The 18,715-nt window shown below is 36.5% G+C and overlaps 1 protein-coding gene and 1 non-coding gene across 2 annotated transcripts; both read right to left on the bottom strand.

Annotated features, from left to right (window-relative positions):
* Positions 1-651: 651 nt before the first annotated feature.
* On the bottom strand, positions 652-12,747 carry ube2b (ubiquitin-conjugating enzyme E2B (RAD6 homolog)). The gene is made up of 6 exons (XM_014985168.2): positions 12,536-12,747; positions 6,852-6,932; positions 5,683-5,708; positions 4,116-4,205; positions 3,365-3,453; positions 652-2,676 (listed from the first exon to the last, which is right to left on the bottom strand). The coding sequence occupies exons 1-6, from the start codon at positions 12,577-12,579 to the stop codon at positions 2,548-2,550; spliced, it is 459 nt and encodes a 152-aa protein (XP_014840654.1). The 5' UTR covers positions 12,580-12,747; the 3' UTR covers positions 652-2,547.
* A 5,880-nt stretch (positions 12,748-18,627) lies between these two features.
* On the bottom strand, positions 18,628-18,699 carry trnac-gca (transfer RNA cysteine (anticodon GCA)). The gene has a single exon. It is a non-coding gene; the product is annotated as a tRNA-Cys (tRNA).
* Positions 18,700-18,715: the final 16 nt, after the last annotated feature.

Genomic DNA, 18,715 nt, shown 5'->3' with positions numbered 1-18,715 from the left:
ACAAGTGTTTCAGCTACACAGGGAGCTGCAGCAGCCAAAACGGTTTCAGTTACTCTGAACCTAAAAAATGCCAAAAATACTGAGACTGCTTGAGAAAATTCAGATTAACAAAATCTAGGGCCACAAACAGCCACAGTGCCACACTTTGGACACCCCTTTTTAATTTTCAGGGGTTTTTCTTGGATCTTAAGCCTCAACTTCCAATAATATTTTTTTAAATTCTGGGTGATAATTTTTGTATATAATTAACTTGATCAAATCTTAAAAATCCTGGCCTGCTTATCAAACTCCATTATAAGCCATCTTGAAAAATAATTGACTCAAAAACTTTGTTAAAATTTCCTTTTAAAAAGGTAAAAATCCAAAGCTCTTTTTTGGATCTTTAATGGTATACAGGTTTTATAAGAATAGTTTACCATTGAGCAGATAAAACTTAAAAAAAAGAAAATACTTTTGGCATTAAATTTGCCAGTTTTGTAGAAAGAAATCAACTTAGACCCTAACCCCCAAACTTTGTCACATGACCAATATTGCCAAGTCAGAAATATTCACCTGGCAGAAAAACAACTAAAATCAGGATAATAGATTGTTTTGCTGCATTAAAAAAAATAATCTAGTTTTCAGAACGTACCAAAGAAGTCAGAAAGAAACTTCTGTCAAAGTCTGAAAAATGTGTTTTATTATGTTTATACAGCATATTATTTTAAGTATACATTTGTTTCTCAAAATTTGATAGCATATTCTGTTTACTAGGTGAAATAAGTCACAAGCCACTATATGAGCATCTCTGTTTAAGAAAGGGGGGGTTCCGTTTCATGTTGGCGGATCGGGTTCAGTCATGACTGTTTGCTTAAGGAGAATTTTGTTTTTCCAAGAAAAAGAAAATAAAAACATAAAAAAGGTACAGACACCAAAAAGAAAACATTTAAATCTTCACTGAAGGTTTGAACAGCGAGAAGGTGCAGCAGCTTGTTTTCAAATTAAATAAAAGAAGAAGAGCATCACTTAATTTTCCATTTTATTTTTTCCTTAATATTCGCAGTCAAGTTGTAATAATAGAGCCACCAGAAGCATGGACACTTAAATTGTTTTGTTTTGGGAGAGAAATTATAAAATAAAACAAAAATAAAGCTTCCCTCCTACCTGACAGACTTCCCTTCAATCTGCATTTATTTATTATAAGACATGATGTGGAAGCATCCCACTGCAAAAACACTCCATTTTAAAGTTGTTTTGTTTTAGTACAAATATCCTAGTGCACTTAAAACAGAAATTTAATAAGTAACTATTCAGCAAAAAAAAGAGCTTGTTTTAAGTCAATAATCCAGTAAAGTTTATTTAAAAAGTAATATTTCCACTGTCAGATTATTTCACACTGTTACCTAGTAACCCTAGCCAGGCCCAGACCGTTGCCTAGCAACCCTAGCCAGGCCCAGCCCGTTACCTAGCAACCCTAGCCAGGCCCAGCCCGTTACCTAGCAACCCTAGCCAGGCCCGGCCCATTACCTAGCAACCCTAGCCAGGCCCGGCCCATTACCTAGCAACCCTAGCCAGGCCCAGCCCGTTACCTAGCAACCCTAGCCAGGCCCGGCCCATTACCTAGCAACCCAGTTCTAGCTCCAATGCCAAATTATTTCACTTATAAACATGGGTAAAATATTTTGTTATAAGTGAAAAACTGTCAACGGAACTGAAACTTTTTCATTGATAAGGAATTATTTATTTCAAACCATCTCTTATGCTGAAAAGTTGCTTGTAAGCTAGCACACCTGAAGTAAGACAAAACTGATATTTGCACTAGAAAGTAAACCAAAACTAAATTTTGTGTTTTTGCAGTGCCTCCATAATGCTATTTTACCTGCTTTTAATGGACACTCAGGGGAATTTATTTCCCAGCCAACACAAACAAGGAGGGAGAAAATTAGAAAACAGCTCTGCAAAATGAAACGTAAAAACATTATTTCCTCTCTCATAAGAAACCTCTGTCGTGTCGAGTCGGGGATTCGTGATTCACCTGCACTCCTGCTGCTGCTGCCTCAAACTAACTGAATCCAAACCAAAGCAGAAACGGCGCGGTGGCCGTTCTTTGTTTAGTTGAACTGAGGATCAGTGATATTTATGAGCGCTGAAAGGCATTTCCTGGGTTTTTCCACAGCTTTTAAAAATGTGCCGATTTGGTCGTTAGCGTTTCCTTCTCAAACCAGAAGAAAAAAACAAAACAAAACAAAAAAAAAAAAAGTAAAACTCGGGCATTAACCGCTTTTAGTCCAACCAAACATATATTACAAGTTTTCTTAGCAATAACTTATCCCACACCATGCAATAAAAAAGACAAGGAACACAATTTAAGATGGAAACCCAACACCCCAGATTTCCTACAACGCATCGGTAAGCAACTTGATGTCTGTTCAGATTTGGTTTTCCTTTTTACTTATCAGGGTGGCACTTGAGTTTTGATAGTTACTGTTGTTTCTTGATGAGCGGCTGAAGAAGAGGGATGATGATGAGGAGGGGTGATGAAGACGATGGGTACGGAGAGGAAGACGCTCAGCCGTCCACCCAGCTCTGCTCCACGATGGCCGTTACCCGCTTCTCGTACTCCCTCTTGTTTTCCTGGTAGAGCTGCGCCGCCTGGCTGTTGGCCGGGCTGTTGGGGTTCGGCTCATCAAGCAACGACTGCACACAAAACACACTTTCATTTTATTCAACACATTTTTAACAATTATTTATTCAAGTAAGATTTTTTTATTCAAGTAAAAAAAAAAAGTTTCATTCAAGAAAAAAATGTTTTTTAAGTAAATGAAGTAATATTCATTAGTGTTGAGAAGCATTTCTATTACTGTCAATTTAACACTTAAAAAATCTCACAGCAATAATATTTTTAATTTATGGACAGACAATATATTTATTTATGTAAAACTACACATTCTTACTGAGCTATTCAAATTTAAATATTGAAATATCATTGTTCAGGTTGCCACTAGGAGGCGCCAGCCACAAAAATGTCATTGCTAATAAAAGCCAGAATCCCAGAATATTAAAAGAAACTGGGAAAAAAAACAAAACAAAAAAAAAAAAAAAAGAGGTGCAGAAGCAGCAGGAAAAACTACGTCAGTATTCACCACACGTCTGTATGGAGTCAGAGACACTTATTAAAATATAATAAAGTACTTCTTATGATTAAATAATATTTAACATCTTCTCACACTGATGTAATTTTACAAGTATAAACTGATTTAATTCGATAAAATATTTAAACATCGCTGTGTGACGAATCTACAGTGTTTCAGTTGTAATTTACCGATTCTCTTGTATTCAGACGGATTGTTTAAAGTTTAGTTTGCAGAAATGTAAACCGACAGACCTGGATGGACGTGAGTATGGACGACACGTCGTACGTCGGGCTCCAGCGATTCTGAAGAATGTCTAAACATATACTGCCGTCAGCGTAAACTGGAAAACAGGAAACAATATTTTAAATTGAAGCAGGTCATTTCCAAGTGAAAAACGTTCTTGAACAATAAAACTCATGCAGTTTGCAAATACAGGATGATTATATAACCTTTATGCTGATCATCTCATATTTAGTTTTTTAATAATATAAATATCGTGGTTGTAAATGTAGGAGATAAATTATTTCAGCTTTAATGGATTTGAACTAAACCTAGTTAAAACTCAGAAATAAACTAAAAGAGCAGCTTTCAAAGCAAATTAAGTTGATAAATGACAATGTGGAGACCATCAAAGTAATTTATTGATAATGTTCATCTAAAAGACCAATAAACTTCAACTTTGTAAAGGACACGACCCAATGGAACCGGAAAACATTTTAAATATCCAAAATAAACAACTAAAAAATTACACAACTTGAGCCATAAATAAAATTAATTATAAACAGAAAAAACAGAATTTCCCTTCAGCAAACATCAGAGTGGAAATGGAGCCAATTTTAATTTATTATGTGATTAAATGGTTATCCTGATTTCTTTGAAGGGAAGAACCAAACTGGAAAAGTTCATAAAACAGTGTTTAAGATGCATTTTAAAGTTGTTTCTGCTCTAAATGTGTAGATAATCAGAAAAGGTGAATGTGTTTGTTGCTGCAGCATCCCTCACCATTTGGATGAAACATTTTGGAGACGAACCGAACCGTGGGGGGTTTGTTGGGATACTCCTCTGAAAACTCTATCAGCAGCTTAAATGTTCCTGCAGAGGCAGAGAGGAAGACACAAAGCTTTTAGTCTGCAAGAAAGATGCAGATGTGAAAAACGGAGACGCTGCTGACAGCAAAGGAAACCATGAAGGGACTACAAGTATCCCTTACTGCAGCAAAATCTGTTTATTGTGCAGGATTAGGCAGGAGCAGGGAGGGAGAGGCTGACAAATGTCAACTAGAAAAGAAGGAACAGATCCTTCAATATCAGACAATATTTGTCATTTTTATTTCATAAGCAGTGCCAAAGCGCAGCGAATTATTCTGAATCCACATTTCCTCGTAGCCAATAAAGTCTATTCACATTTTTTGCAAAGTTTGAATAAACTAAAGCGTAGAAACGGATCATGTGAAGCAAAGTACCGAACAGACAAAAACCTGCTGCTGTTCCAGAGACGTAATGAAGCTAAAGACCAACAACCTGAGCACCGGCCGACCATTTTTAAATCTCAACCTATTTTTATTTTAATCATCATTAGCACTTCACATTTTAAACATCTCAAACTGACAAACTGGATTTTTCCATCATTTTTACAAAGACATTCACAGAGAAACTACAACTGACAAAATCAGCTTACAGCACAGAAAGCAGCTGAAACATCAGTGATTAAAAATTACAAAGTTCAAAACAGGGCTGCACAGTGGTGCAGTTGGTAGAGCTGTTAACTTGCAGCAAGAAGGTTCTGGGTTCGATTCCCGGCCCGGGTCTTTCTGCATGGCGTTAGCATGTTCTCCCTGTGCATGGTGGGTTCACTCTGGGTACTCCGGCTTCCTCCCACAGTCCACAGACTGTCAGGTTGATTGGTCTCTCCAAATTCTCTCTAGGTGTGAGTGTGTGTGTGCATGGCAGTGTGTCTCTGTGTTGCCCTGTGACAGACTGGCGACCCGTCCGGGGCCACCCGTCCGGGGCCACCCGTCCGGGGCCACCCGTCCGGGGCCACCCGTCCGGGGCCACCCGTCCGGGGCGACCTCGCCTCCCGCCCAGTACATTAGCTGGAGAGGCAGCAGCACCTCCTGACCCCACTAAGGGACAAGGGTGTAAGAAGATGAATGGGAGTTCAAAACAAAACCTGCATGTGGCTGCATGTTAGCAAAGCTCTACTCCAAACTTTTCCACATGGAAATGATGAGAAGTAACGAGAGAAGGATTTCCTTTAGGGAAAAATAATGTCATTAATTTTCAATTCATGTTTTTTCCAAAAACAAACATTTACTTCCTGTAGTTTCCTGCAGAGCTCACATATTTTTCCTTATAATGATAATAATTATGAAGCCTACTTGTTCTCCAATCAAAATGCTCCAGAACTACTCATGTATTTCCATATCCAGCTCTGTTACTTTTGCAGAGTTGTGTTCGCAGCTCCAGGCTGCGTTCGGCTGAAGGAGACATGTGGCTCCACTTCAATAAAATTCTGTGTTTTGGTAAACAAACCACTTTATGAACCCAATAAATACAAACGTATAACTTACCATCTTCGAATGGCGTCCCCACAGGCCTGCAGCAGACAGAGAGAGAAATATTAGATTTATAAGTTCAACACCGATCTGATAACCTGAGGCAGAGCGTCACTTTCTATAGCAGAGAACGAGAATTAGTAGATTAGACTTGTTTGTGTCAGGTTGTTTTCTTATGGTATTTAATTTAGGTATGTTAAGCCAATTATATTCTTTGTTTTCGTCGTGTCACATTAAATCACACTGAGGCTGAATATAAAACAAAAATAAAAGAAATTTGCACAAATGCGCTGCTTTTAACATGCCAAACCACTAGGGGGCAGTGTAGTGCAGAGCTAAAGCCTTCATCAGCCAATCAGATTGCTTCAAAACAACAACTTCCTGTTAGCAATTAAAGATGGTGGCAGGAGGTTCATTTAACTGGACAGATGAACTAATTTTAAATAGTGTATTAGAATATCAGGAGAGAGGCGGGGTCACCTGGACAGGTCGCCAGTCTGTCACAGGGCAACACACACACACACACACACACACACACACACACACACACACACACACACACACACACACACACACACACACACACACACACACACACACACACACACACACACACACACACACACACAACTTTAGAGAGACCAATTAGCCTGAGCCAGAGAATATAAAGTTAATAAATCGAGAATGGAATTATGTCAAAGCAAGAATGTGAAGGCTGTTATATTTTACTGGACGATAAATTGTCCCAGAAGTTATCGCGATAAACGATAATATTGTTATTTTGAGACCATTTTCCAGTAATATTATATTAATGACATGATAAAGCAAGAACACATTCTCAAAAATCAATAACTTAAATGCCAGCTGTGGATTTATGAAACTGCAGTGCTAACAAGTTTTCTCACATCTTCACTTGGGTTTTATAAATAATAGTTTTTAGTGATATTATTTCCTGTGGATATTCGGCTATGTGTGGCTTAGGCCTGAACGAGACGTTTTAACTAAAATAAGTGAACCAAACCTCAGATCTAAGCTGAACCGTGTCGTTGGTTCATATAACATGAAGCCAGGCGTTTGGCACAGAGATCTGATATTTTATTAAAGCAAAGAGGCGGCTGCAGGATGTGAGCATCAGAGGCAGAGAGGAGACGGTGGGGTGGAGCTGCATTTAGAACATGACTCACCCAAAAATAACAGCGTTCCACAGCATGATGTTGTTCTCAGACGGCGCTCCGCTCACACCGGTGGGAGGGTCTTCCTGAAGTCTGAGGAGAGGAACAAACGATGAGGAGGAGAGGAACAAACGATGAGGAGGAGAGGAACAAACGATGAGGAGGAGAGGAACAAACGATGAGGAGGAGAGGAACAAACGATGAGGAGGAGAGGAACAAACGATGAGGAGGAGAGGAACAAACGATGAGGAGGAGAGGAACAAACGATGAGGAGGAGAGGAAAGAGAAGCGTATTTCAGAAGAAGGCAGCTGGCTACACAACAAAAAGATTTATAAAATAATAAAAATAATAATAAGAACAGCAGGAAAAATAGCCAGAGGGAGTGACAAACGAGTGGAGCATGAGGCGACTAATTAACTCCTTGACAACGGGACAATTATCAGCCAAAACAAGAAGCTGCAACATGAGGCTGTGTGCAGGATCAGCAGCACAACGCCAACATGCTGCTTCCAGGGCTCTGTGGCTGGAAACGCCGCTGACGCCAACTCGGCCATAAAAACACTCTCATATACTTGGAGATTAAAAACTAAAGTAAAAAAGGAATAATCCAAACTGTGTATCGTGGGGTTGGTATTTATTGCATCATTTATCATTTATTGTGATAAATTTCTTAATATAAGAATTCTGATTTATTGTTTTCATAAAGTCCAATTAATGATGTTTTACTGCTTCCTCCACTGCTTGTTTAATAAAAGTTTCAGGATATATTAATAAATTTGAAATTATATTAAATTAGCTTAAAATAATAGACAAAAAACATGTAGTTTTGATATTAAAGAACTGCTGTTTTGGTAAATCTGGATAATAAAATCAATCACAAAAAAAATATTGAGAAAGACACATGATCAATATCAATAGATAACTGACAGAATAATCAATAAATTTACAAAACTGATCCAGAACTGCACAGCATTCTGGGAGATGTAGGCACAGGAAAGACTTTAGCTGCTCATAGCTAGCTTAGGAAAGGTTGGTGGCATTAACTCACTCACTCACTGGTTACCTAGCAACTCGCTCACTCTTTGGTTGCCTAGCAACAGCCTGCAGGCTAAACTGCGCAGAATGTGGCACTATTTCAGATATTTAAAACAACAAACAACAATTATCAATATTGACCGATATAAAATCCTTCCATTGCGTCTGTCAGCCATATTATCCAGACTTTCAGGTTAAAATAAACTATCTGTATTCAAACTGTAAAGCAGTGATGCTCTGCAGTTAATGCATCTCTGCATGGTCAGTGTTTTGGTTGCTCTGATGAGCTTTGTTGATGCCTTGATGCTGATTTCCTTGCTTTCTGCAGAACAGAAAGTAACTCAGTCACATGATTTCTAAATATCTAAACTTGCAGAAGCAAAGCAGCAGTCAGGAAACGTCATGTGCTGCAGTTTCTCTCTGCTCTGCAACAAAACAACTTCCTCCTGACTGGCTCAACTGGAACATGTTTACACATTTAAAGTGTTTATGGAACTTTTCTAAAATTAATCCAATTCATTCCCTAAAATTCATTCCCTAAAAATGGACCTTTAAATTCACAAATCGTGAAGATCTACTATAATAACCTTAAGTTCTATTCATATTGCATTTATTTTAGTGTTTGAGTTTTTAAAAAATACTCCAGTTTTTAGTTTTCAGTAATTAAAACATTACATTTGAGAACATGCTAATCTAATCCTGTGCAGTAGAATGTAAGTTTAAGAAATGTGTCTCCTATCCGGTTTACAACCCGACTGATTAACCTGAAATAAAAATAATTCAGCGCTTATTTGCTGTGTCAGTTGTGGTTTCACAATCTGAACTTCGACAAATGATCTGAGACACGCAGAGAAAAATGCCACAGCAACGACTGCCTGGCAACAGAGACGGAGCAAATCAGAGCCGCCATTCTAAATTAACTTTCCAACACCAGTCTGCTGCGGATTACAGAGTAATGAACCAAATCAACATGATAAATAAACTGGTTGAAATTAGCTGCTTCATGTTAGGTCTCACAGTCAGACTCTTGATCACTAATGAAGACAGAAGAGGTGGAGGAACCACAACACAACTTAAAGATCATGTACAACCCCCATGTCTACAAGAAATGTAGGCTTTATGAAGGTTTACAGCAATTAAATCTGTTAAGCAGATTTGTAGCAGTAAGAGCCCAGATCTCTTTCTAACGGCCATCCTGCAGACAAACTCACTGATGAGAAACACAGGACTGGATTTATCGACCAGCAGACGGTTACTTTGTTTTGCTGCACATTAGGAGTTTCTGACAGGTCAGTTACTGCAGAGCAGGAGGTTAGCGCATACCAGCTAGCAAAGACAAATAAAACTAAAATATTTTAGAGTTCATGTTTCCCTCTAAAGATATCATTTTGGATATTTTAGAAGCAATAACTTTGTAATTGGAAATCACCCTAATTTATCATTCCAGGAAACATATTAGCATTAGGACTTCATATAACTATAAATATCATGATGCGTGACCAATATCAATAGATAATACAATCCAACAGAATATTCACTGAACTCTGAGCCAGAATCACACAGCATGCTGAGAGATCTAGGCAGAGGAGAGGCTTTAGCAGCCCTAAGCTAGTTTGGGGGAATCAACTAACACACCGACTCTTCAGTTGCCTAGCAACAACCTGCTGGGTAACAAGTAGCTTCAAGCCCACCCCCTCAGCTTTGGTTGCCTAGCAACAACCTGCTGGGTAACAAGTAGCTTCAAGCCCACCCCCTCAGCTTTGGTTGCCTAGCAACAACCAGCTGAGTAACAAGTAGCTTCAAGCCCACCCTCTCAGCTTTGGTTGCCTAGCAACAACCAGCTGAGTAAGTTGCGCAGCAGCAGTTTAAGGTTTCTCCACCGCTCCTCATAACATTAAAAATTAAAATTAAGGATTAAAAACTTTAGATAAAACAGGAAACGTCATGCAACCAGTTTGCAGTTTGGTTGCATTTCAGATACTTAACATAAAAAAGTCAATAATTATTGACAGACTGATATGAAATGCTTATATCGTGAAAGGTTTTTAAGCAGTATGCATAAAATTATTTCAATCTCCATTATGTGTAAAAGGTAGAAACATTAGCTACTGGCATAAAAGACAAAAAATATTTATTTTTTTAGATGTTATGAACTTGTTTTGTTTTACTGATGTTTTTTGGGACAATTGCAGTAAGAAGGATTATTGTTTTTACTTGTTCTATTTTCAGACAGATCTCATTTTTGTTTTTCAATTAACATCTCCAAAGCTTAAATGACACATGAACTATGACCCCAAATCCCAGAGGAGTTCAAAATGAGGCTTCACTGAGGCAGGACGAAGTTCAAACCATCTCAGATCCTCGACTCCAACGTCTCTCTGCCTGAATTTCTGACCAGAGACTAAAAGAGCAGCGGCAAAAGCAAATGAGGTGGATTAGCAGTTTCTTGCCAACAAATGATGGTGACGGTGGTTGCTGTGGAATATCATCTCTGCTGCTCAAAACTGAGCTGTTAGGATGTCATGAAATGGTTGTACAACAACAGTCTTTAGTTTTGTGTAAAACTATTCATTCAACTGAACTAACCAGAGTTGGGTAGTATCTAGGTACATTTACTCTGTAGAAAGAATGTACTTTTACAACACTGCACTTTTTATTTGAGTATTTTTATTATGAAGTATCTCTACTCTTAAGTAAAATTTCTGGATTCTCTACCCACCAGACACACACCTGCAGTTTTTGTTAAAGTTTCTAAAAAAAAATTATTGAAAAAAAAATATTTTTGTCTGATTTTATTTCATAATTATGCTATTTGAATTGTTGTCATTTTGATATTTAAAATACCAAAATTTTCACTTAACTTTATATTTTGTTCCGTCTGATTGTGTAATTTTTAAACATTAAATGATTGATAATTTGATCAGTTACTCAGTACTTGAGTAAACATTTTACCAAATACTTTTTTTACTTTTACTTGAAGTAGTGCTACTCTTGAGTGATATTTTTGGGTACTTTACCCTCCTCTGCCTATAATAATACATTTCAAAGAATTGAAAGAATATAACGAGTGCAGTTGGCCAGTGTCGGAGCCGGACGCATCAGACGCATCCAATCCGTGGTAACGTTCCCCACAGCAGAGTGGAGTTACTGACACCTTATCCATCCTGCTGCAACATTCAGGTTTTTACAGACTTTCTTTGCTTACACACAAAACAGCACAGGATGCCACAGAGAGCAGCACAGCATTCTGGGAATAATAAGTTTAACTAGCAGTAGCTGCTAAGGTGCGAGTTTCAGCTGCAGAAACATTAACTTTTTTTAAACACAAAAACCACTTAATGTTTAGATTGTTACATTTAATGCCACACAATGTTTTGTTGTGAGGACGCCTGTGACGATAAATTTTTCTGGACAATAAATTGCTCTAGAAGTTATTGCAATAAACGATAGTAAATGTTCATTTGAATTTAAAGTTTAACACTGGAAATGTAAGATATATTAAATATCCAAAATAAATAAAACAGAACAACAGAAACAACAAACTAAATTATCCATAAAAAATGGCTAGTTGAGACCAGAATGAAGACTTTTATCCTCCAGGTTTTGGATGATAACTGGACGACTTGATAATGCAAATGGAAATTATTGAGCATGTTTTTCATTTATGATGCAATTAACTGACTTGCAATTCTGCAGAAATAGCTTAAATTTAAAACCCAGTTTCTGTTTTGCTAAGCTTTTGTTGATTAGAAAACATTAAATAAAAATAATTTCAGGTATTTTTTTCCAGTACAAAATCAAGACTGGATTATTCTACAATAATAGCAGAATAATTCAATCCACACTTAGAGGAGATTGCAACATATAACTGACAATAACTAAATAGCACAGAGAACATTATCCAAACTGTAATACTTTGACCTTAGCAAAGATTGGAATCTGTGCGATTTTACAGTCCCAAGTAAAATATTTAAAAATCTCCAAATCTAATAAAGATCAATAGTATTAATGTTAATCCGGTTAATACAGTGCTACATTTGTAAATGTTGACTTACAAATAAACAGAGAACATTAAGCTGTATGCAGAAATAGTGGCAGGGATTTATATAGCTATTGTAACACGGCAGTTTCCTTCGACTCAAAATCCCCGAAATCTCCGTGCCAGGAAAAAAAAACGAAACCAAATTTAAAAAGAGAAATGTTTGAATATTTCTGCCTTTTAACTGGGATCATTTTAAACCCCCTCAGTGCTAAACAAACCGATTTGTGTTCATTTTTAGCTGATATTTATGAGCAAATCAAACAGCTGTGAAACATTTTTGATCCAAACTGATTTTGTTTCCCTGCGGGAGAAAATTTGAATCCTAAATGCCTTAAAAAGCTGATCAAAAACACTGAAAAACACTGGAAAATTCAGCAAAAATGAGCCGTTTGTCATCAACAGTTAACATTTAAGACGTTACACTTTGGTATTTCTTTTAAAAAAAAAAAGCAGCAGCTATCATAAAAGGACCTGGGAGGTATTCGGTGTAAGACGTTTTAGGTAGTAAAAATTGGACAGTATTGTCGTCAACCGGAGCTAATGCTAAGCTAACCGTGCTAGCCACGTAGCTCCGTCGGCTAAATCAGAAGAGGTAGCTTCCACAAACGGCTACTTTACCTTTTAAAATCCCTCATTAGCCGTCTCCTTGCGGGCGTAGACATTATTTCAGTTGTGTATACAAAAGCAATTTGAAAAAAACTAAATGAGCGAAGAGGAAAAAGCCCAAATCCGGTGTTTCTTCCGCTTGCAGCTCTTTTCTTATTCCCCCAAAACAACAACTGGCTAGCTCGCTATTTCTGGTTGACGTCGGTTGGTTGCAGTGCTGAGGCCAACAGAGGCGCAACCCTTATATGTCACAACGTGTCTGTTAAAAAATGCTGCGAAAACTCCTCCCTTCTAACAAATAAATAAAATTATAAAAAAATCTGTTGATCAGTTATTCTGATGAAATATATCAAAAGATTAAACTGCTCATATATGAAAGTAATAATTATTTATTTCACAACTACTAAGAATGTGCAGGTGCTTAAATTGGAATATTATTTTTAAAAAAGTTAATTTATTTGGAGTGATGTATCTCAATAATAATAGTGACTTACAGCCAGAGTTGGGTAGTAACTAGTTTCATTTACTTCAGTAAAGTCTTGGAAAAAGAAATGCTTTTTACTACGCTGTACTTTTTACTTTTACTTGAATAATTTATATGAAGTAATATGAAGCATCGCTACTCTTATTTGAGTGAAATTTCTGGATACTCTACGCACTGCGACTTCAAACTTGTTTTAATCTGAAATTCACCTGCAGACTTTGTTAAAATTTCATATTTAAAATGTTTCTTTAGTTTTATTTTATTTTGAAATAACATTATTTATGTGAATTATTTTTATTTACTAAAATTTTCACCTATTCCTTTGTCCTTCTGAAGAGGTAATTTCTAAATATTAAATTACTGGTTTTCGATCAGTCACTCACTGTTTTATCAAATATGTTTTTACTCTTACTTGAGTAATTTCTTGGATGGTTACTTCTTACTTTTACTTGAGTAACGTTTTTGTGTAATCTACCCACCTGTGCTTACAGCTACTCAAAACCCAAAAATCTCTTTCTCTAAAATATTTTTGAAACCATATGTTTACCTACATCAAATAAGAAGACAAATCCAATCAAACATATCGTGTTACAATTAATTTGTTCACATTTTTAAAGAACTACTATTTTATTTCCATTTTTAATATTTTAAAATAAAGGAAAACATAACAATTTTGCAAAAAGAGGGTAATTACATTTACTTTTTATTGTTTTAAAAGGAAATGACTAGAAAATTAGCTCTATAAATATATTACTGGTACTTTTAGTGTTATTCTTTAGTGGAAATCTAGTCCAATTAGTCCATTAAAAACCTAACAAATTGCTAAAACTCTACATTTCTTTTGGTATTTGTATTTAAAGATTAAAGTTAGCACTTTTTACCTAAATTTCTAAGAGCCACAGTGGAAGATCCCAGCAGCTATGTATATAATTTAGTGTGGAAACATACTTATGTTTACTAAATTAAATATTTCAAATACTTTAACCAGATGATAGGAATCAATGCTTCACTTACAATCACTTTTAGATTTTTTGAGAAATGACAGATTAAATAATTATGTGCTCCAGTGTGATAATCTACTCAGTCAGTAAGTGGCTTGCCTTATAATCCCCGTAATCCATCTGAAGCTGATGCATGCTGCCTCTATTGTCCTGCTGGGAAAGTGATCAGAAGCAAAAATCAGCAAAAGTTGGGCTGATGCTTCATCTTTTGCATCCAAAATAAGATTTTAGGATGCACAAGAGAGTGTAAAAGTATGGAAATGTAATTTAATTCAAGACATTTTCAGCTTAATATAAACAGGTAAATAATTCACATTTTTAACTGTTATACCGTACTTCATTTGTTTTACTTCAAGCATTTGCTTTAACAGTTCACTGGTATTGTAGAGACAGACACATTAGAGATAGAGGCATTAATTATAAGGTACATCCCAATACTCTGAATCACCACTGCATGCTGGGCCAACCTCCTGACAAAAACCAGCTATTGAATCAAGCCTAATCCTTCTCCTCACAATTTCCCTAAAAGAATCCAGATTGCTGCTATCAATAGGCGTAAAGCCCTCTTAGCCCATTTCACTGTACTGACAATGTAGGTCACACACAGACAAAAGGGCGGCCCGCCTCCTCCATGCTACCAGCAGCTAAAGCAGCCAAGCTGCTTTATGTAATAAATCACACATTTAGATTGGGTCTTGCTGTGTGTACATAATAATCTCCACAAGTCTGAACCAGAAGTGAGTCGTGCTTTCTTAAAATGCGCCACAGGAAATCATTTCTGCCTGTAGCCATCAGATTTTACAATCCCCAACTCTGAGTAACTTAAATCTGATTTTCTCTGGACTCATTTACAGATTATTTACAGAATTATACATTTGCGAGCATGCTTGTTATCTTATTTATTTACTTATTTGTATTAAGCCATATTTGAATTACTTGCATCACTCTTATTTTACTTTTTTTTGTTCATGGCAGTGTTTCTCAAACTTTTTCAGGCTGAGGATCACTTAACCCATTAACAGTCACACCTAACCTGACATCGCCCCACATCTGAATACATAATGTAACCTGAAATTAAAATATTAGCCTCTTAACTCGGATATAGCTGTTTTCTTTGTTCATCCTAAAGAGAAGTCTGGTGCTGTTGGGAAAATGTGACTGGCCACGTCTACTGGGCATTTTGAGTTATTTACAGATTGTGAAAGTGTGGAGTCTAAGTTTCCAATGATGTCAAACACATAGAAATAATATTTTAAAAAATTCTTTACTACCAAGTATTATGTGTATTAATAACATTTAGAGCTATTTGTGATTTAGAAGCACAATTAAAGAAAAAGAGACTTGAGTTGCTTTAACAGAAACAAAAAACCCTTTTCTGCACCATTAAATATAGTGCAATTGTATTTATTTATTGTATTTATTTAATATTTTTTAATTAAATAAAAATAATAATAGTTGTTGACATGAAAATAGAGCATCATTCTTTATCAAGCAAAGTCATAAAAACAAAGTACAGGTCTAACTAACTGGAACGATACCCGCTTTTAAGCAGTTTTCTATCATTATTTTTAACACAATCCTTTGGTAAGCTAACTGTAGCGTCGCACTTTCAGCTAACGTCGTTTACATGTACCTCGTGGACCACCAGTGGTCCGGGCACCACAGTTTGAGAACTAGCAAGCAATTTTTCGTTGGGGATCAGTAAAGTATATTCTACTCTAAGTAGGAAAAGCAAAGGTGAACGATGGCTTCCAAACCAAACAAACAACAACAACAACAACAACAACAACATGTTGGCATTCTTCTATGTGGACATGAATAAAATGGCTACGTGTCAGATGATGTGGCCAAGCTGCCTCCGCTCTCCTGCTGTTAGTTCACGAAGAGTGCGATCACCATGGAGGAGCTTCATACAATCAATGTTTAAACGGATTTATAAAGGACGTAAGAACTCTTGATGTGAATAACAAGGTTCTGGTGACTGTCAGAGTGAGTACATGTACGCAGGCTACATGTCCATCTTAGCTAGCAGATAAAAGCTGCATTAGCCAAGCTAATGTTGCTAGTTTGGCAGTAAGTACTACAGTAAATATCGCTGATATTTATTTTAGTATTACACAGAGGTGGTTAGAGGACTCAAAAACTGTAAAATAATATTTGCAACGTACTGAAATTGTTTATAAGTTAGATAGGAACAAAGTGAGAGCTAGTTCTGAGCTTGTGACTTGTTTGTTGTTGTCATAGCAACTGCCTGCCAAGACTTCCTGTACATCTCAGCTGTAAAAATAGCACTATTTAGTCACATGTAAACACTAAAACTGTTGTCTCACACACAGCAGTTGTCTGACGATTAATCGCTATAGCAACAGAATACAGAGAAAGGCAGAGATGCTGGTTTGGACTACAAAGGGTGCGTTCACACTGCAGCCTAAAGTGACCCAATTCCGATTTTTTTGACGTAATGCGACCTGTATCCGATCTTTTCATGGCAGTGTGAACGCACCAAGTTCTAAACATGGCGGAACACTTTAATACAGAGGGCAGAGCAGAAGGTCAGAACTACAATATGGCGGAACTGTCAGTTCCTATAGAGGAGGAGTTGACTGGTATTCTGAGCTACTTTGTGCTTTGAACATTATATAACTGATTTAACCTAATCACTATTACACATGGAATTAGTGTTGCCATTTCAAATGAAGCTTATGAAAAATTTCAAAATAAAAGCCTTGACAATTTTTATATCATGTAATTGCTCTTTTTTGCATTAGATAAGTTTTTAAGAAAACCACTGTTACACATGGGATTAGTGTTGCCATTTCAAATGAAGCCTACTGAAAATTTCAAAATAAAAGCCTCATTAATCCCCTCTGGTAAGTGCACCACCGCAGGCGGTGCAATTACATTAGATTAAATTATCCTTTTCCCTCAAGTTAGTGCACTGCCGTAGGGGGTGCATTAATATGAGCCTTTATTAGCATTTCATCTCAAGTTATGGCACTGGCTTGCGCAAGCCAGTGCATTAGCATTAGCATTTCACCTAAAATAAGCTTTTAGCCAATTTTTTTTACTTATTAGCCATGTTTAGTATACTGAATGGAGTAAGTGAATGACAGACAACATGCTACTGATACCATTCATGCTATTATTAGCATTTTGACTTATTTTACCTTATGCAACATACTGAATGGTACAAGTACAGCTTTGTCCCCATGCTTCTGACTCTACACAGGTTATTGACTACATTGAAGCTTTCTTTAGCATTAAAGCTAATTTTTAGCATCAGAACGCTGGGTCCGAACTGACTGGCACACTTTGGCAGGCCCCTTAAAATTTCTTCAGGAATTTTCTAGTTATTATTATTATTATTATTATTATTATTATTATTATTATTATTATTATTATTATTATTATTATTATTATTATTATTATTATTATGCATTATGAAGTGCAGTGAGGGCTTGTTTTATGGTTGGTAGGAAAAGGTGACCCTTTCTGCCAGCTGTTGGACAAAAGCTTTGCGTTGAGCCAAAATATGCAGGAGGAGAGAATCCCTGCTTAGCTCTGCTGCTTTTAATAGACAGGGTGAGGAAATGCTGGCATTGCTTTCTCATTCTCTCCAATGTGCTGTGAGAAAAAGCAGCATTTGCCTGTATCTTTTGTTCATTTGCAAATAAAATTAAGACTGTAGAATATTATGTACATTTTAAAAAGATTTAATTGTGTATGTTTACTTCTATTGGTCACTTGTTCTCAGTTTGACTGTATGATGTTTATGAAGTAAAGCACTTTGAACTTCCTTGTTGCTGAAATGTGCTATACAAAGAAACCTGATTGATTGATTGATTGATTGATTGATTGATTGATTGATTGATTGATTGATTGATTGATTGATTGATTGATTGATTGATATGTTTAACATAGTTAAATATAATCTCTAAATGTTTTAACTGGGGAATCCTGGAAAACACATAATACTGCCCCTTTAATTATTAATGCTGTCATTAGAGTTTATCAAAACTGAAAATTAAACAAATATTTAACATTAAATGAAAGGAAAAGGTTTTCAGTTGAAGGTGCAAATGGTCTGGTAATCTGGAGTAAGATTAATATTCCTATATATGGTCCCTGTTGAATAGACTAAATAAACAAGCAAATACTTAATGAAACAGTGAAATTAATCAGGAAACTCTCACTAGTTTCACTTAAATCATAAATTGCAGATCCACAGAAACTGAGGAGGAATCTAACTCATTCTGAGAGCTGGGTGATGCAGAGAGCAGCACGCAGCCACCATCTGCACTACAGGAGCTAATTGCCTCATTAAAGCTGCCGTGTCATGTTACATAGGCGAAGGTAATTAAATTACATATTCGGATGCTCAGCCTTGTAGCATCACAGTCACAGTTTAGTAAAGGACATGAAAGCAGGTTAAAATCTATTTTATAAAGTCTCTTAAGTTGAAGTCGTCAGAGATTTTGACATAAACCAGTCAGAACAGAACCTTATGAAATGTACTATTTTCAAAAGCAAACAAACAAACAAGTACAGGAAACTTTGAAGTCAATGTAGGCATAAAGGGACATTTCTTTTTGGTCGACAAATGTTCCTAAATAGAAACCAGGGGGCATCTGGATTTGAACCAGAGACCTCTTGATCTGCAGTCAAATGCTCTGCCACTGAGCTATACCCCCACATGATGCTGCTCTG

Source organism: Poecilia mexicana, unplaced genomic scaffold (assembly GCF_051168715.1).
Source record: "Poecilia mexicana isolate PSO_F unplaced genomic scaffold, ASM5116871v1 scaffold_14, whole genome shotgun sequence".
Taxonomy (NCBI): Eukaryota; Metazoa; Chordata; class Actinopteri; order Cyprinodontiformes; family Poeciliidae; genus Poecilia; species Poecilia mexicana.
The sequence above is the reverse complement of the archived record's forward strand: the minus strand, read 5'-3'. Positions and strand labels throughout refer to the sequence as shown.

Bases quoted from the DNA above. Each gene is read 5' to 3' on its own strand.
- ube2b (XM_014985168.2), bottom strand. From the start codon at position 12,579: ATGTCTACGCCCGCAAGGAGACGGCTAATGAGGGATTTTAAAAG. The intron at 5,709-6,851 runs GTGAGTCATGTT...TGTCTGCTGCAG, and splicing joins TGGAACGCTGTTATTTTTGG to GCCTGTGGGGACGCCATTCG. The intron at 2,677-3,364 runs GTCTGTCGGTTT...TTTTGTGTGCAG, and splicing joins CCATACTCACGTCCATCCAG to TCGTTGCTTGATGAGCCGAA.